This window comes from Acanthisitta chloris, unplaced genomic scaffold (genome assembly GCF_000695815.1).
Source record: "Acanthisitta chloris isolate BGI_N310 unplaced genomic scaffold, ASM69581v1 scaffold20186, whole genome shotgun sequence".
Lineage (NCBI taxonomy): Eukaryota > Metazoa > Chordata > Aves > Passeriformes > Acanthisittidae > Acanthisitta > Acanthisitta chloris.
In genome coordinates, this window is record NW_008676805.1 from 9,992 (window position 1) to 29,629 (window position 19,638).

The 19,638-nt window shown below is 50.3% G+C and overlaps 1 protein-coding gene across 1 annotated transcript in view; it reads right to left on the minus strand.

The window, feature by feature from the left end:
• FBXO18 (F-box protein, helicase, 18) overlaps positions 1-16,869 on the minus strand; it is a 19,089-nt gene extending 2,220 nt beyond the window's left edge. The window contains 17 exon segments of the mRNA XM_009076281.1: positions 1,110-1,235; positions 1,702-1,899; positions 3,142-3,217; positions 3,995-4,116; positions 4,278-4,377; positions 4,568-4,704; positions 4,888-4,974; positions 6,386-6,473; positions 6,917-7,145; positions 7,865-8,033; positions 8,593-8,684; positions 9,603-9,740; positions 12,016-12,206; positions 12,944-13,079; positions 14,237-14,367; positions 15,183-15,721; positions 16,707-16,869. Coding sequence (XP_009074529.1) covers positions 1,110-1,235; positions 1,702-1,899; positions 3,142-3,217; positions 3,995-4,116; positions 4,278-4,377; positions 4,568-4,704; positions 4,888-4,974; positions 6,386-6,473; positions 6,917-7,145; positions 7,865-8,033; positions 8,593-8,684; positions 9,603-9,740; positions 12,016-12,206; positions 12,944-13,079; positions 14,237-14,367; positions 15,183-15,721; positions 16,707-16,869 — 2,722 coding nt within the window.
• Positions 16,870-19,638: the final 2,769 nt, after the last annotated feature.

Here is a 19,638-nt window from a genome sequence, read left to right on the forward strand (position 1 = left end):
ATTTGGAAAGAGACTTTTGACAAGGGCATGTACTGGTAGGACAAGGGCAAATGGCTTTAAACTGAAAGAGGGTAGGTTCAGATTAGATATAAGGAAGAAATTCTTTACTGTGGGGGTGATGCAGCACTGGAAAAGGATGCCCAGAGAAGCTGTGGATGTCCCAAACCTGGAAGTGTTCAAGGTCAGATTGGAGGTGGCTTTGAACAACCTGGTCTAGTGGAAGTTGACCCTGCCCATGGCAGGGGGTGGAACTAGATGGGTTTGAATGTTTCTTCCAACCAAAACCAGTCCCTGAATGTGTTTCTGGAGGGCCATGGGTGTTCCTCTGGGACAGCAGAGCAGCATGTTCCTGTGTTTGCTGTTCCTGGCACCATCAATAGCTCCTGCTCACTCCCTCTTCCTCCCTCCAGGCAGAGGCAGGACACTACATGCCTGGAGAAGGTGCTCACAGCTCTGTGTTTTCCCACCTGCTGAGCACAGACTTGGCCCTGAAGGAGCCTCTCAGTCCCTAGATGCTTCCTGCAGGATCCTCTCTGCTCCCTGGGAAGAGATCACTCCTTCAGAATAGGAGGAAAGGCTTTCCCAGATGGAGTTGCTCTTTCTCTCTTGCTACCAGCTGACTGCAGGAACATCCATGAAATCATACAAGTTGGAAAAGGCCTCTAAGACCAGCAAGTCCTACTATTCCCAGCACTGCCAAGGTCACACCACTGACCATGTCCTCAAGTACCACATCCACGTGGCTGGTTAGATCCCTCCAGGGATATGTCTCCATCCCTGCCCTGTGCCAGGGCTGCACAGCTCTTTCCAGGAGGGATTGCCCCAATATCCAACCTGAACCTCCCCTAGCACAGCTTGAGGTGTTTCCCCTTGTCCTGTCCCTTGTTCCCTGGGAGCAGAGCCTGACCCCACCTGGATGCACCTCCTGGCAAGAGTTGCAAAGAGTAGAAGGTTCCCCTGAGCTTCCTTTTCTCCACACTGAGCCCCTGCAGCTCCCTCAGAAGTTCTCCAGCCCTTCCCTACCTCCATTCCCACCCCTGGACACCTCAGCACACTCCACTTTCCCCCTTTCAGCCCAGTTTGGGTCCCACCCAGAGCTGTTCCCTTACCAATGGCAAAGACAGGTCTTCTCTGGGAAGCAGCAGTGAGACTTGGGACCTTGACAAAATCATCTGCAACCAGCACAGTGTCGAACTCCAGACCTTTGGCTTGATGGACAGTGCCTATGAGGTAATCTAGAAGCAGCACAGATGGCAATAAGAAGGGAAAAGGATCAGTTGTGGTAGCAGTAAAGGTGTTCTTAATATCATTTCATTCTGCATTCATTTCACTTCTCCCCAGAGCTCCTCTGGTGGCTGAAGGCAACTTTCCCTGCCAAGGAAGATGCCTGCCTGGCGGCCTGAGCTCCATTCCCAACTCCCTGACAGTAATGTTCTTTATCTGAAGAACTTTCTACTTGGTTGCTTTGTTCCCTCACCAAATTTCAATCATAAAGTTGCAGGGCAACTCCAACAGGAACTCCAAGAAGGAATATAAGTCCTAGGGTTTTCCTGCTCTAGGAAATGTTCATAGAATCATAACCACAGGATCTTAAAGATCATCCACTGCCACCCCTGCCATGGGCAGGGACACCTCCCACCAGCCCAGGTTGCTCCAAGCCCCACCCAACCTGGCCTGGAACACTCCCAGGCTTGGTTTTACCTGCCATGTCCTCCCTTGGCACGTGGCTGTTCTCAATCCTCCTCACCAGCTCAGGAATCTGCTCCTTGTATTTCTCCACTATGGCAATCTTCACCTCCAGTTCTTTGTCATCAATGTGCTCTGCATATTCCTTTAGGCCTAAGAAACCATGAGTGTCTTCCCATTTTTGGATGAAGGAGTCATTGATCACCAGGTTGGCTGGAAGGAACATGAGTGCCATGAGTTAATGGGACCAATACATATCTACAAAGGCATTATTTAGCGTGGATCGAAGGCTCTAAGGTGACTTCAGAGCAGCTAGAGCACATGCTCAGGGCAGAGACAGCCCCAGAGCCTTTCCATCCTGCATGTCAGCCTGCATTCCTCTCTTGTTCTCCACATGCCTAGGAATTTTGCTAGTAGATACCTTCCAAAGAGCAAGTTACAACACTCACATCATCAATCCCGTGGCAGATCAGCGACTCCTTTGTTTACTTTTGCCAAGAGGTTTGGCAGGGAATCATTTCTCCCCTAAACAACCATATCCAGCAGGGAAAAGGCAGCAGGTTTCAACCCCAAAGAAACCAGGAAAAGCCTAAGACAAATGAAAACTGAACTAAAAACAGAAAACACAGAGGGGGAAAACATTCCAAATCTCTGTGTTTCTTGGGCTCTTACACTCAGGGTAACAACACACCTCTGTGCCTGGCAAGATCATGGAGCAGATTCCCCTGGAAGCTCTGCTTGGGCACATGGAGAGCAAGGAGGTGATTGATCATAACCAACATGGCTTTAGTAGACAGGGGCAGAGCAACTGATATAATCTACCTGGAGTCATGCAAGGTCTGTGACACTGTCCCACAGGACATCCTGGGCTCTGAGCTGGAGAGCCATGGATTTGAGGGGTGGAGCACTCAGTGGATAAAGAACTGGCTGGATGGTCACACACAGAGCTGTGGTCAGTGGCTCAGTGTCCACATGGAGGTCAGTGAGGAGTGGTGTCCCTCAGGGCTCAGTGGTGGGGCTGACACTGCTCAACATCTTTATCAGTGACATGGACAGTGGATTGAGTGCACCCTCTGCAAGTTCTCTGACCACACCAAGTGTGTGGGGCAGTCACAGCTGGAGGGAAGGGATGGGACATCCAGAGGGACACTGACAGGCTGGAGAGGTCAATGCAAACCTCATGGAGTTCAACAAAATGAAGTGCAAGGTCCTACACCTGGGCCATGGCAATCCCAGGAACAGTGGAAAACTGGAGAAGGCTGCATGGGAAGCCCCAAAATCATGGCATTTGTGGTATTCCACCAGCTTGAAGCTGCCAAAACAGCAAAGCCCACGACATTGCCACTAACAAAATCCTTTTTCAACAGAGAAATTCATGAGGAAATAAAAACTAAACCTCCACCAAGGGATGGTTTAGCCAAAGCCAAGCAAAAAACACCCAAAGGACATACTCACATCTTCTCCTTTGATCTGCAGGTTGACTCAGCTTCCAGATATCATGAATTCTGCTCAGGCCAAAGCGACTCAGCCCCTGAAACAAACAATTTATCTTCATATACAGGAGGAAAACTGTTGGGGAAGTTTCCTGATAAAGCTGTCAGGGCCCAGGGGAGATAAACTTGCTAAACCGACTGTAAATTCCAATGTCAACCAACTCAAAATGGGTTTGGTTTGGCCACTTTTCCTTTCAGAAAGTGTTTTTTTTCCCCTTTGTTTCTAATTCAGTTTGGTTTGTTCCATCAAAGGAAGTGTCAGGAGGAATTAAGTTTATTCCAAAGTACAAAAGGAGATGAGATTTTTGGGCCTGGGAAGTCACTTCAAAGACACTTTGAATGGGATGGAAAAAAGGATTGAGTTGAAATATCAGCCTGAAATTCAGGCTCAAACCTCCTCAGGTACAGGACCTGCACTTGCCCTTGTTGGATTTCAGGTGGTTATTCTCAACCTCTCCAACCTCTGAAGGGCAGCACAGCCCTTTGAGCTATCTCCAACTCCAGCATCACTCCCAATACCTGCAGTGGCTTGTTTCAAGCCATCTCTCCCCTCTTCCCCTACCCCATCCCATCTGAACCTGAGGTAAAAAGGACAAATAAGCCTAAAAATGAACCTTTGCCTGCACAGGTTTGAGAATCTGCTCCAAATCATTTCCCTCAGCCATAACACCTTGTTGCTTTCTCCTGGAATATTGAGTTCTACCACATCCAGCAGCTCAGTCACACCTATTTCAAGTCCCATGGAGGTGTTGATCTCTGAGTTCTGACAGGTACAGGTTTGGGCACTTGAGAGCCACACTGGCCACTTGCCTTACCCCAATCACGTGGATCTTGATGGGTCTCTCTCTCCCAGTGAGTCTCACAGCGTCCTCAAACACACTGAAGTTGCTTCTTGACAGGATTGTTATCTTCCCTTTCATGCTGCCTCTCACATCACCTGCAGGAAGAGGTTCCTAGTTAGCCAGGGCAGGGATTTCAACCCAAACATCTCCATATACCAGGGTTAATTACTCCTGATCTATGTCCTGAGACACTTGGGTGATTAGGGAATAGCTCTGTGACTCCAAAGCCACTGAGAGATTCACCACCACAACTTACCCTGTTGGTTTCCACCCACTAATGTCCTATTCCTGATCCCTTTGCACACATCCAGGATGGTTGCTCCAACATAAGCTATTTCAGGCCCAAATCTGAAACTCTAGGTGGACAAAGAAAGGAAACAGCAAGAAAAGAAGAGGAACTTGTTAGAACCTGTGAAGGTATCAACATATATGTAACCACACATTTCCCACCCACCTTCTGGACAACTCTCTGAAAAAGGCTGTGAGACATTTCCCACTGGATTAGGGATCTCCCCATGTAAGGAGAGCAGCAGACCATCCTCTTACCTGGGTCAGGTAGTAGACATGGGTGTGAGGCACTGAGTAGAGGGTATTGACAGCACCTCTGAAGGTGTAGATCTGCTGGTGAGGATCTCCCACCAGGATGACTCCACATCTCTGGGACAGCACAATATCCACAATGGCTGCAGGAAAACATTGAAGTGTTAAGGAGGAACCTGCTCATCCCCCAAGGCTGACCAAGGAAAGGCTCAGCTATCAACTCACAGCTGAGGGGCAGAGCTTGTTTAGCTGTGCTGCTTCTCCCACAGCTCTGAGCACACCAAGGGCCTCTCTGGAAGTGCCTGGGAAGGCTGGAGCTGTCTCACCTGGAGTGCAGTCCTGGGCTTCATCCACAAAAATGGCATCATAGCCTGAGAGCTGAGGCTTGCTGAGCTGCCACAGCTTCAAATACCCTGAGGGAAAGAACAAGGCACCATGAGAAACCACCATGAACCACCAAGTTCTTTAAATCAAGTACATTTTCTCCCTTTTTTCTCCCCTTTTTTCCTCCCTTTTATTTGCCTTTTTCTTTCCTGTTTCTGGCCCTGCTACTCACGAAGTGTAGGTTGGACGAGTGAACAGTGAAGTGGATAAAGAACTGGCTGAGGGACACATCCCAGAGGGTTGTGATCAGTGACACAGAGTCTAGTTGGAGACTTGTCACTAGTGGTGTCCTCCAGTGTTCTATAGTGGGCCCAGTTTGGTCCAACTTCTCCATCAGGGACTTGGACAAGGGGACAGAGTTGCCTCCTCCACAAACTCCTGATGATACAACACTGGGAGGAGTTGGAGATACCTCAGAGGGCTGTGCTGACCTTCAGAGGGACCTCAACAGGTTGGAGAGGTGGAGAAGAATCACCTGAAATCTAACAAGGACAAGATGCAGGTCCTGCTTCTGGGGAGGAATAATCCCAGGCACCAGGACAGGTTGGGAGTGACCTGCTGGAGAGCAGCTCTGTAGAGAAGGAGCTGGGAGGGTCCTGGTGGACAACAAGCTGTCCATGAGTCACAGTGTGACTTGTGGCTAAGAGGCCAATGGAATCCTGGCATGCATTGGGAAGAGCATTGCCAGCAGGTCAGGGAGGTGATCCTGTCCCTCTGCTCAGCCCTGGTGAGGTCACACCTGGAGTGTTGTGTCCAGGTTTGGGATCCTCAGGACCAGAGGGACATGGAGCTCCTGCAGCATGTCCAGGGGAGGGCAAGGAAGATGCTGAGGGGGCTGGAGCACCTCAGGGATGAGGAAAGGCTGAGGGAGTTGGGGCTGTTCAGCCTCGAGAAGAGATGATTCAGAGGGACCTCAGCAATGTCTCTATGGATCTGAAGGAGGTGCCAAGAGGATGATCAGACTCTGCTCAGTGGTAGAAACTAATGCTCTGGGCTGGCCCTGCTTGAGCAGGGAGGTTGGCCCCGACAACCCACTGTGGTCCCTTCCAACCTGACTGAGTCAGTGATTCTCGCTTGAGATGTGCATGACACCTGGAGGGGCTGCACAAACTTCAAGTGCTCCTAGATGTAGCTCTGTGTCCCTCAGCAATCCCAAACCAACCTGAGCGCCCTGGAGGAAGGAAGCTGTGCTGGTGACTCCCAAACTCTTAATGCAGCCAAACAATGACAAGGAGAAAGTTTTCCCCAGCATCTCTGGCACTATCTGCATACAGGCCAAGACACAGGAGGAAAGGACATGCTGTTTGGAGCTCCCTGGTGAGCCAGTGGCAGGAGAAAAGGGGTTTATCCTTTCTGATGCTCAGAGAGGAGGAGGAAACATGAATCTATTTAGTTTACTACCCCAGCTCTTTATCTGAAGGCTTTAGACACCTCACTCACCATCACAAGTCATCTTGTATCTCTTCTCTACATCTCCATCCAGTTTCTTCATGTTGTACCAGATGTCTTTGGCCTCTTCCACATTGATCTAGAAAGAGGAAACACAAAGGTTTGAATAGGTTGCTCTGAGTAGATGAACAGGTCAAACACATGAGCTCTTGAGATGCTTCTTTGAAGCCTTTTGGGCTTTTCTCTGCCTATCAAGTGGGAGATCATAGAATTATGAAATGCTTTGGGTCAGAAGGGACATTAAAGATCAACCCATTCTAACCCCCTGCCATGGGCATGGGCACCTCCCACCAGCCCAGGTGGCTCCAAGCCCCATCCAACCTGGCCTGGAACACTCCCAGGGATGGAGCAGCCACAGCTGCTCTGGGCAACCTGTGCCAGTGTCTCAGCACCTCCCAGCCAGGAATTCCTTCCCAGTATCTCATCTGTCCCTGTCCCCTGCCAGTGGGAAGCTATTCCATAACTCCATAATTCCAAGCCCTTCTAAACCTTCCAGCCCAAGTCTCGCTTGATCCCAGATACCTGCTTTTCTCTTTGACTGACAAGGGTCCTCACTCCATGGGTGTTTTTGAACCACACAGGTGTGTGCTCCTCACAGATCTCCTCATCTGAAGAGGCAAAGAAGTTCTCCAGGGTCTGGGAGACAGTTTTTCCTCTGACAAACAGGGACTGTCCCTCACGGTTGCGGAGGAGGAAACTGATGGAGAACACTGACATCTTGGAGAAGTTCAGCTTCCCTTTCTCTTTGTAGCTGTGCAGGGAAGACAAAAGAGAAGAGAGAAATGTTGAAAGCCACAGGGAAAACCTGTTGGGCACTAACACTTGGAAATCTCTGTTTGATACACCCAGGGATGGAATAGCTTTCACATCTGCACGTTTGTCCTGGTGGAAGCACAAACTCGTTCCTTTTAGGGATGGAAAGTCAAGCTAGGAGAGATATCCTCAGCATTCAGCCCTGTAATTGCAGTTCCAGAGCCAGGGAATGGGATTCTCCTCTTCTTCCAGCTCATGGCTCATTGCCCCTTCTCTTTGCAGTTTGGATCTGGCAGAATTGGTCCAAAACTGTGTCACTGGTGTGACTCAGGTTAAGGAAATTGCTGCTCTCCTAAAGAAAACCAGCACTCAGAGTAGTTGTACTACTGGAATCCCAATGGGAAGTGGGGAAAAGCCATTCCCAGTGCTTCTCCATCTCCCTCTGCAGAGCTCCTTGGCTATGAAGTGTCCCCAAACCAGCCAAGGAGTTTCTGGCAGCACAGTCTATGCCAGAGCAGCACAAGGACTATTTCCGCAGGCTTCCATGGATGCTAAAATCCCTGGAGCATCCAATGTAAGTGGATTTGGAACCTATAAATCACAGCCTGAAAGAAATAATGTCTCAGCTCCTGGAGATTCCCTTCAAACCCACTTTCCTGTCATGTCTGTTCCCTTCTCCACCAGCCTCCAGTGAAGGAATCCCAGATCCATACTCACTGTTTGCCAACACTTCCAAATGCCAAGGAGTGGAAAGTCTTGCACGTGACGTTGCAGGGGAAGACTCTTTTCCCCCTCTCTGCGACAGCTTTGTTAAAGGTCACGTAGAGGAAATTCAGGTCAGAGAACTTCTCTGCATACTTGACCAATGTTGAGGTCTTTCCTGTCCCTGGAGAAGAGAAGGAAGACAATAAAGCATCCAGGCAGGAATGGATGAATCCACACACTCCACAGGATCACTGAGGTTGGAAAAGACCTTTAAGATCATCAAGATCAATCATTCCCAGCACTGCCAAGGCCACCACTGACCATGTCTCTAAGTGCCACATCCACGTGGCTGGTAAATCCCTCCAGGGACGGTGACTCCAACCCTGTGTTAGGGCTGGACAACCCTTTCCATGAAGGACTCTGCTCCCCATGGACCTCCATGGGCTGCAGGGCTCAGCCTGTCCCACCATGAATCTCTGCTCCAGCACCTGAAGCACCTCCTCTTCCTCCTTCCCTGCCCTCAGGGCGTGCAGAACTGTTCCTCTCACACATTCTCACTCCTCTCTCCACTCTTTTTGTTCCTTCCCTAGTTTTTGAGGAGGATTTTTCCTTAAATCTGTTCACCCAGAGGCTCAAGGTTGATCCCCCCTGGCACTATGCCTTGGAGAGAAGCAGGAGGGAGGGAAGGAGGAGATCAGAGTTTGTCTGTTCATTCCACCAACATAATTTTGGGCTCTTACCTGCAAATGCCATAATTTTTACCACCTGGCCAGGCTCAATCCTGTGACTGAGAATCCTTTGCTGCTCATGGGTGAGTTTTACTTCAGAGCAGCTGTTAAAAAGCAGGGGAAAAAAAAAAGATACAAGGAATGCAGGAATGAAGTAAATAAATCCTCCCACACAAACACAGCGAGGAACAGAAGGGAAACAATGACTGATTGATCCCATGCCACCAGCAGGAAATTGTGCTTCTAAAGGAATACGATGCTAAATTGGAAGCAGGAACTCTGGGCTGCTTGCAGAGCTCCTCATCCAGAGGGAGAGTGGGATTTGGGAGGGTTTTCTGGGCTCTGTGAAATGTCAGTGGCCACACTGCAGCACATGGAATTGTGTTCCACTGACACCTGATCCAAGGGCTGGTGCAGCTCTGCCATGGAGCCAGGCTGGGAGAGCTGGGGGTGTTCACCTGAAGAAGAGAAGCTCCAGGGAGATCCTAAAACCCCTTCCAGTGCCTCAAGGGCTCCAAGAGATCTGCAGAGGGACTTGGGACAAGGCCTGGGGGGACAGGACAAGGGGAAATGGCTTTACATTGGGAAAGTGGAGATTTATGTGGGATATTGGGAAGGAATTCCTGGCTGGGAGGTGCTGAGACACTGGCACAGGTTGCCCAGAGCAGCTGTGGCTGCTCCATCCCTGGGAGTGTTCCAGGCCAGGTTGGATGGGGCTTAGAGCCACCTGGGCTGGTGGGAAGTGTCCCTGGCAGGGTGTGGAACGAGTAGACCCTTACAGTCCTTTCCAACCCAAACCATTCCCTGATTCTAAGACAGATCCAACAGCGACTTTCAGTTCAGTCAGTGCTTGACTCTAGTTTTCCTCTGACAATCCCTGGAGCAGGTGACAAGGAGCACAATAAGTTTTTGTGCTGATCTTTAGGGATCTTACAAGTCTTGCCAACCACTTGCTGATGTCAAACATTTGCTCCCCTCCCAGTCCAGCATTCCATCAGGGCCTTGTGCCCTGCTTGGATCACCTGGAGCAGCATTACCTGTCCCAGAGGTCCTCCCTGCAGCGTGACACTAGTCCATCCTCTTCCACTGCCTGCACAGTCCCAGAAGCAGAAGCAGCATTTTCCATCAGGTACAAGCAGTAGAAGATATTGTAATGGATCCTGGTGGAAAGGATAAAGCAGAAACCATCCCTGAGAGATTACCAGGAACAAATTAAACTCTGCAGCCACCTCAAACACCACCAATAGGTTGATTTCTTCCAGCAGAAAGAGGCACAAAGCCTCAAGCTCTGAGGGAGATGCAGGAGGCAACAGGAATATTGGGAAGTGGAATGAATTCTGCCTGGAAAAGTGGCTGCAAAGGCACCATGGGGACAGCACTGTGTGGCCTCTCCCTCACTCCTGCCAGGTGTTTCAGGCTCTGCAAACATGACCTGGGAGCAGAGTCCAAAGGATCTTCTAGATCCTCTGGACCACTGTTAGAAAAGAGCCTGGGGGTGAGGGGACTGAGAGAGGATTTGGGGCTGGTTTAGGCTTCTAAAGTGACCCAGTTTGTGTCCTTATAATGGTTTTGATAACATGGGATAAAATGTTTCTAAAATCATGGGAGTTAAAGTAGGCCTTAGTGGCAAGGTCGCTAGAATAAGCATTAGTAAGAAGAGTGATTATTATCTTAGCAGGTCGATGTGTACCTGTACACGTACACCTGGGTACCTACCTGTACGTACCCCCTAAATAACAGATAATTATACCACCATCATGGAAAAGGGGGTTCGAACTCATGCTCGGGTGAAATACAACAATGATGGAAGGGGGACTGAAACTCATGCTTGGGTGAAGCATAACAAGGATGAAAGGGAACTCGAATCATACTTGGATGAAATAAGTAGAACAATGGCAAAGTAATGATTAACATATGACTATACCATGGTTATGTAAGAGAAGAGTATAAAATGTATCCATCTCAGAACCATGTCGGAGTCAGATTTGGGTCTGTACCCCGACTCCCAGAGCTCTTCAATAAAAGCACCCATATAATCATTCCGTGATTATGTGTTTTCTATGCTAACAGTTTGATACAAGTATTTTAGCTCTGACAAGGTTTCTTGGTGCTTTGTTCCTGCCCACTGTATCTGTGGCTTGAATTCTGGTGGCAACAGCTGGTTTAAAATTAACCTCAGTCCTCCATCAGGGTTTTACCTCTGTGGTTTCACCTCTGAGTGCAGTTCTGGTCCTGTGACCTAAGAGCAGCCACCCAGGGACACACTCCAGGACAAGTTTCAAGTCTCTGACTCACTACTTGCTGCAGGAGCTGCAAACAGGGATCAAACAGTTCCTCCAGGACATGTTTTTCCTCCTTATTCCCTCAATTACAAACCTTGTAGGGTTTGAAGAGATAATGGCAGCAGAGATGTGGTCATTCCTGTCTCTACTGGCCTGGATTGTTGATGGAGGTGGGACATGAGTGACTTTGGCCACAAGGAGTCATTGCTAGCAAGTGTCATCCTGTCTGCCACATCTTCTGCAAGTCTTTAGTCAAGTTAATAACTTTATCCAGCAATTAGCAATCACTAAAAGGCCAAGGAAGCATCCTGACTTCCCTGGGCATGAGCATATGGCCCATGGGTGAGTACACAAAAGATGAAACCTCCTCCCCCAGAGCAGCTTTCAGAACCATCTCATTTCTCACTATAGATTAAATTTTCCAGTGCAGTTCCTTTCCAGTCTTCTCCTAAGAAGAATTTCCCTGTGTCCCTAACCCTTATCTCACTCTCACTGCAATTCTGGAGCAACCTGTGGGCTCTTCCCTGCACTACCAGGCACAAGATGGATCACTAGGCACATGCAGAAGGAGCCAACAGGACTTGGCGTGAGGTAAATAACTGGTTTCAAGGAGGTAATAACCACATGAAGTTGTTGTAGCTGATGTGTGTTTATTTCTAGGCAGAAGGTTTCTAGAGATGCATTTAAATCTGGTTTTATTTCTGAGAAGAAACCTGTTTATCTTGAATATTAATTCCTGAAAGGACATGGAGTGATAGAACAAGTATGGAGGCCACGGAGATGCTCCAAGGGCTGGAGCAGCACTGCCATGGAGCCAGGCTGGGAGAGCTGGGGGTGTCCACCTGGAGAAGAAAAGCTCCAGGGAGACCTCAGAGCCCCTTCCTGTACCTCAGGGGGCTCCAGGAGAGCTGCAGAGGGACTTGGGACAAGGGATGGAGGGACAGGACACAGGGAATGGCTTCAAACTGACTAGATGGGATATTGGGAAGGAATTCCTGGCTGGGAGGTGCTGAGGCACTGGCACAGATTGTCCAGAGCAGCTGTGGCTGCTCCATCCCTGGGAGTGTTCCAGGCCAGGTTGGATGGGGCTTGGAGCAACCTGGACTGGTGTGGGAGGTGTCCCTGCCCATGGTGTGGACTGGATGGTCCTTACCTGTTAGTGATGGGGATGCTCCTGTCCCTCATGGCATACAGCAGTGTTGCTATGCAGTAAAGCACCTCAGCCACTTCCACGACAGAGAGGGTTGAGCAAGGCCTCTGTAGACACTCCATCAGCCTCTGGATGTCTCTGACACCATCAGAGAAGAGCACCATGACTGCTATGATGGCCCACATGGTCTCAGCCTGGGACAGCCAAGAACAAGGAAGAGTGAGCAAAAGGTTTGGAGCCCAAACACCCCAAAGAGAGCTGCATGGAGGAGGTGACAGCAGCTGGAATGAGCCCAGGTATGCCCAGGTGGCCAAGAAGGCCAATGGCCCCTGGCTTGGAGCAGCCCCAGGGCATGGACTGTCCCTGTGCTGGCACTGCTGAGCCACCTCCAGTCCTGGGGCAGCTCTGGGCCCTCAGGACCAGAGAGACATGGAGGGACTGGAGGTGTCCAGGGCAGGGAACAGAGCTGAGAAGGGGCTGGAGCAGCAGAAACAGCTGAGGGAGCTGTGAGGGCTCAGCCTGGAGAGAAGTAGGCTCAGGGGAACCTTCTGCTCTCTGCAACTCCTGCCAGGGGGTTGTGGTGAGGTGGTAGTCACTGTTCTCCCAGGTAAACTGTGATGGAATGAGGAAACAGCCTCAAGTCGCTTCAGGGGAGGTTCAGGTCAAGCATTGGAACAGGTTGTTCAGGGTAGTGGTGGAATCACCATCTCTGCAAGTGCTCAAAACCCAAGTAGACATGGCACTTTGTGATATGGTTCAGTGGACATGGTGATATCAGGCCAAAAGTTCGACTTGATGACCTTGGAGGTCTTTTCCACCCTAAATACTCTATGACCTGGAGACCCTTTAGGCACAGAAGGGCAGGTATGACCTCAAAGCACCAAGACTTGTTACACCTGTGACATAAACCACTAAGGGCTGTGCAACCTACCCCTGTCTTGCTCTCCAGGTGTGGCAGAGTGTTGCCAACACAGACTTGAGCCCTGGAGAGGAGGTGATGCCTTTCCAAACACTGGAGAACGGCGCTGGGATCCACCTTCCTCCCCGTGGGCATGGCTGACACACACCTGTGCAAACGGCAGAGACCAAGAAGGTTTAGCAAGTGAATTTTACTCTCCATGTCCTGTCCAAAGCACCAGCAGTGAGGCTGCAGCAAACTGAACTAGGCCTTGCTGTGTGTCCCTCAAATTTGACTTTGGTTTCCAACTCATTCTTGTGCCAAGAGCCTTTTTTAGGCAAGTAATTCCCAGTTCTGGCACAAAAACAGGTGCTGGAAGATTTTCCTGCATCAATCCCTTAGTCTTTTGGCTGACTCCAAGTCTCCTTCTAGTGGAAGGTGCCCATGGCAGAGGGTTGGAACTAGATGGTCTTTAAGGTGCCTTCAAACCAAACCATTCAGTGACTCTGAGATTCCAGAAGGCACATCCACCTTACTCCTAATCCAGTTTGATCCAAAATTGCCTCTGGACTAGAGAGATCTGAACACAGCACTTGGTTTTTGCAAGGACTTGTCTTGAACTTGCTGAGCTGTGACTGGTTAGTCAGTGCAAGTCCAGGAAAGCTTCTCTTTAGGAAAGGAAAAAGAGAAAACACCTTGGAGACAGAATCATAGAATGATGCTCTATGCAGCCCTTCATTAGGGGAAGACTAATTGGATCCCCTTTCTACCTTCATCTTATCTATCACTTCCAGTCCTGGGGCAGCTCTGGGGCCTCAGGACAAGAGAGACTGAAAGGCATGAGGTGTCCAGGGATGAAAGGAGCTGGGAAGGGGCTGGAGCAGCAGGGGAGGTTCAGGCTGGACATCAGGAATTACCTCGTGGAAAGGGCTGTCAGGCATTGGAATGTGCTGCCCAGGGCAGTGGTGGAGTCACCATCCCTGGAGGGATTTAACAGCCACGTGGATGTGGCACTTGGGGACATGTTTGATGGTGGCCTTGGCAGTGCTGGGGAAGGGTGGGACTCAGTCTTACAGGTCTCTTCCAACCTAAATGACTCCATGATTCTGTAATCACATGCTCCAAACAGAGTAAGGAAAAGGAAAGGGCAAGTTCATTACCTATTCCTTAAACCCTAATTCCTCCTTTCTCATTTCCCTGTACATCTCCCACCTGTTTAAAAGACAAACCCATCTCTCTCCTGGCAAATCACAGGATGAAACAGAAGAAGACCCAGAGCAAGGAAGGTCTGAGGATCTACAAAGTCAAGAGCTGAAGTGAACTCACCTAATCAGCCCCAAGACACATCCCTCCTGCTCCTTTCTTATGGCAAAATCCTGCAAGATCTGCTCAACCCTGTGCAGGGCCATGGGCTCCTTCATCAGGTACTGATGGTACAGCTTCTTCCAAGGGATGAACTGGAATGTGAAGCACATACCACTAGCTTTCACCTCACAGCATTGCAAAATAGGTTTCTCGTGGCAATAAGCTAATGAAGGTGATTCCAAAGGCTTGGAGTTGAAAAAGCAGCTGGATGTACCTAGCAGGAGATGGAGAAGGAAAGAGGAAACAGAGAAAAGGAGTGTGGCAGCACAGCCAAGGAGATGACTCTCTCCCTCTGCTCTGTGAGGCCCCACCTGAAGTGTTGCACACAGCTCTGGTGTCCCCAACAGCACAAGGACATGGAACTGTTGGGGCAAGGCCAGAGGAGGCCACGGAGCTGAGCAGAGACTGGAGCACCTTCCCTACGAGGACAGGCTGAGAGAGTTGGGGCTGCTCAGCCTGGAGAAAAAAGGGTGTGTGGAGAGCTCAGAGCAACCTGCCAGGAGCTGAAGGGACTCCAGGGAAGCTGCAGAGAGACACTTGAGTAGGAGCTGCAGGGACAGGACAAGAAGCAATGGGGAGAAATTGAAAGAGGGAAATTGAGATATCTGGCAGAAGTTTTTGCTGTGAGGGTGATGGGACACTGGCACAGGTTGCCCAGGGAGGCTGTGGCACATTGCCCCAGTATTGATCTTTGGATCCAGGTTGGCAGGTGAAGGTGCCACCATGGTCCAAAGGATCAAAAAAATGACCTAACAAAAAGAGATTGTGGGAGAAATAAAGGGATTTAAATGAGCAAAGAGACAGGCAGACCATGGATACTCCTTCAGCAACACAAGCAACCACAAGACCAAACTGGAACAGAGCAGGAGAAGGGACAAGCTCCAATCAACATCTCAGCATTCCTTACCAGTGGATCACGGATTATCTCCCTCCAGCAGTGACACACCAGGCTCAGGTTCTGATACAGATCAGTCACTGGCAGGAAGGCAAAAATGTTCCTAAGGACTTCCACAGGAAGATCATCAATGTTTCCCTGAGGCACTTCCCAGTCATGAGTGCCCAGGAGTCCATAGTGTGCGTCTGGGAGTGGCTCAATGTCCATCTCAGCAGGTTCCTGCTTGACCTGGCTGAGCTCTGGAGGAACCACCAGTAGCTTCTTCTCAGGCTCTCCCCACAAATCAAGCTCTGGATTGGGAATTTCTGAGGCTGCAGTGGGCACAGGTCGTTTCCTGGAGCTTCTCCTGGAAACTGATACGAAGTCCTCATCGTCCAGAACAACAGAGGAGTCACTGCTGATGTCTGTCACACTGCTGAAGGAGTCATCAGCTCCAGAGAAGAAGGGATCCAATGCCTCTTCCTTGATTTTACAGCTCTTCAACTCACCAGCACCTACTTGTTGTGTCTGAGAGATCTTGAAGTAATTAGTGATCTTCTGCTGGCCTTGGCCTGCACAAAGAGGAAGAGCAAGAGTGAAGTCAATGCAAACAAGGCCATGCCCTGCTCCTCCCTGAGCCAACGAGGGGACCAGAGGTTGTGTAAGGTTGTAGTCACTTCCATAGGCTTCCTCACAGCTCACGACAGGTGAACTGTCTTCCTTCATATTGCTTCTCTGGCTACACCTGTGGAAGCTTCAGGGCTTAACTACCACGAGTAGGTCATGTCCTAAGCCCCTAGGCAGGCAGCTCCTGCCACAGTTTAAGGGAGATCAATGCCCTTAAGAGGATAAACAGCCATTTCTTGCAGCCATGGCAGGACAGACATCCCCCAAAGGAGTTGCAGAGAGCCAGGAGGTCACCCCTGAGCCTCTTCTCCAGGCTAACCAAACCCAACTCCCTCAGCCCTTGCCCATGTGCTCCAGCCCTTTGCTGCCCTTGGCTGGACTCGCTCAGTGCCTCAATGGCCTTTGAGCACTGCCCTAGTCCTGCTGCCACACTCTGCTGAGCCAGGCTGAGGTGCCCTTGGCCTCCTTGGCCACCTGTGCACACTGTTGGCTCCCACTCAGCTGTGCCACCAGCACTGCCAAGTCCTTTGGGACCAACACCTCTCCAGCCACTCCTGCCCCAGCCTGGAGCTGCATGGGCTGTTGTGTCCCAAGGGCAGGACCAGCACTGAGCCTTAGTGACCCTCCTGCAGTTGTCCTCAGCCCATGGATGAGTCTGCCCAGGTCTCTCTGTGGAGCTTTCCTACCCTCAGGCAGATCCACACTCACACCCAGCTCAGTGTCCTTTGTAATTTCACTCAGGTGCACTTAACCCCCATGTCCAGATCATCAGTAAAGATGTTAAGCAGCACCTGCCCCAACCCTGAGCCCTGGGGAACAGTACCAGTGACTGTCCCCAGCTGGATTTAGCTCCATTGACCACAACTCTCTGACCAGAATTGATCAGCCTTTCCCCCACAAATCCCCCAGAGTATTCCCAACCGATGTTACCTCCAGGATGTCTCCGTGTCCTGTGGGTGGGGTGGAGACCTCTGTTTCCATCTCTGCTCTGTGTCTGACTCAAGGGCTGTGTGAGGGAGGAGGAACCTTCTGGACTCTGGGCGAGAGCTTCGCACTCAGCTGCTGTGAGGTGTTTCCTTTTGGATTGCTTCATGGCTTGGGACAGGCAAAAAGAAAAGATCTTCAATCAAACTGTTAGGAAACAACAAACCATGGGTTCAAAACAGGGATAAACACAGTTTTTCACAGTTTTTAGAGGATAGGCACAGGGTTTTAGTTGTGAGTTTCTCTGGATGGATCAGGCATGAGCTGATGATCCTCAGGGCAAGCTGCAAAGGCATGGAGAGATATGATAAGGGGGAATGGCTCTAAACTGACAGAGAGGAGGTTTAGATGGGATATTGGAAAGGAATTCCTGGCTGGGAGGGTGCTGAGGCACTGGCACAGGTTGTCCGGAGCAGCTGTAGCTGCTCCATCCCTGGGAGTGTTCCAGGCCAGGTTGGATGGGGCTTGGAGCAACCTGGGCTGGTGAGAGGTGTCCCTGCCCATGGCAGGGGGTGGGACTGGATGATCTTTAAGGTCCTTCCAACCCAAACCAGTCTGTGATTCCATGATTCTACCTGCAGTCACTGATTTCACCCTAGGTCATTCCTCCTGCATTACATGAGGCTTTGGAACAAGAGGACAACAAAAAACCCACAGAACTCCTTCCAAGTTTTCCAGCCTTTCCTACACCACCACAACATGGAGAAAGCAGCTCCAACACTGCAAACAATGCAAAGCATCCTCAGGATCTCTGAGGGCACCAGTGGAGGCTGAACCCCCTGGGAAAGAGGGATTTACCCTGGGAAGCTCAAAGCCATCGTTCAAACACACAACCCTGAGCCTCTCACACACAGCTCTGAGCTGGGATCCTCCTCCATGAAGGAGGAAACACAACCCACATGCAGTTAAGCAGCAGCACAAAACCATCTGAAGAGTTGTTTTAACCCAGCCTTACTTGAAAGAGGCACCTGCTCCTCTCTTCCACAGCCAGCACACAAAAAAACCCCAAACAATACTGGACAGGATGAGTTTCTTCCTGACATGACAATGTGCAGTTTCACTTTTGCTTTAGGTGCTACCGAGGAGGAAATCCTCCAAGAGGTTTATAGCAGCCATGAAAGTGATCAACTGATCACATACAGCAGGATCCAAGGAACAGTTTCTCCATTCTTGGGGTTAATGGTTGGATTTGATGATCTTGGAGCTCTTTTGTAACTCAAATGATTCTGCTGCTTCCTCCTTTTCAGCCACGTCAGCAAACACAGTGGCACCAAAAGCAACTGCTGAGCTCCCTAGGGAGGCTGATTTCAACACCCCTTTTTCCTCAAAACACAGCAAATGAGCCAGAAACACCACAAGAAAAGTATCACAAGATATTCCTGTGGTGCTTGGGGACGTGTTTAGTGCTGACCTTGGCAGTGCTGGGGGGAATGGTTGGACTTGATGATGTCAAGGAGCTTTTCCAACCTAAATGATTCTGTGATTCTACTTGCAAATTATGTTTCTTCAGAGAATCAGAGAATTTTAGGGGTTGGAATGGAGCTCAGAGATCACCCAGCCCCAATTCCCTGCCCTGGGCAGGGACACCTCCCACCAGAACAGGTTGTTCCAGGCTTTATCCAATCTGGATTTGGACACTGCCAGGGTTGAGGCAAAATCAGTTCTTGCTTGGAATTGAAAAGGTTTCAGGACCAAACAGCATAAATCATGGAATCACCTCAGTTCCCCTAAGCACAGGGTCATGAGCAATGTTATAGCTGAGGTAGCAGCACTGTGCTCACTCCTGGAGCTGCTGGACACAGCGATGATGTCACTTTTCCAACCTAAATGATTCTGTGATTCTACTTGCAAATTATGTTTCTTCAGAGAATCAGAGAATTTTAGGGGTTGGAATGGAGCTCAGAGATCACCCAGCCCCAATTCCCTGCCCTGGGCAGGGACACCTCCCACCAGAACAGGTTGTTCCAGGCTTTATCCAATCTGGATTTGGACACTGCCAGGGTTGAGGCAAAATCAGTTCTTGCTTGGAATTGAAAAGGTTTCAGGACCAAACAGCATAAATCATGGAATCACCTCAGTTCCCCTAAGCACAGGGTCATGAGCAATGTTATAGCTGAGGTAGCAGCACTGTGCTCACTCCTGGAGCTGCTGGACACAGCAAGGACGCACATGGGATGGGATGAAGGATTGAGAGCAAACACCCTGCTCCCTCACCCCAGGACAGCAAACCCATTCTGCCAAGATCATGGCAGAAGGATCAAGCCCAGAAATCCACCACAAGGAGATGAACCTGCTCAGGCTTCACCTGCATTCCTATTTCCTCCGTTTTCCCAAGATTTTCCATTGACAGCAGCAGATCGAAGGGCTGAGCAAAGGTCGTATCACAGGGCCCTGTCATGGGTTATGCCTTTCATCCCACAAGGAATGTCAGCCAGGAGAAGACATTCCAGCTGGGAAGTGAAAGGATCAGCCATCAGCAGCTGCAGAGGATGAGGGAAGCTCCAGAGGGACAAGAAAAGTTGGAGCTGCTCCTTCTCCTCCTCCCAACACCTTGTTCCCAAATCCCTTTCCAGCATGGATGCACTGCCCCTGTGTCCCAAAGCAAGGAGCCCACACAGGGGTCTCCAGCAGCCCAGGGGGGTACCCCACACTGAAAAGTCCCCCCAAAGTCAGCCCCTGCCCCAGGCCTGCTGCCTCCAGATCCAAGGGCTCTCCTCCTCTGTGCCCCCCAGAGCCAAGGGACCCCCATTGCCAAAGGACCCCCCCAATGCCAAGAGAACCCCTTCTGACCTCAGACAAGTGCCCCCTGCTCAGCCCCCCCAGTTGCCAAGGGTCCCCTCAGTGCCCCCTAGTGCCAAGGAGCCCAACCATTCCCAAG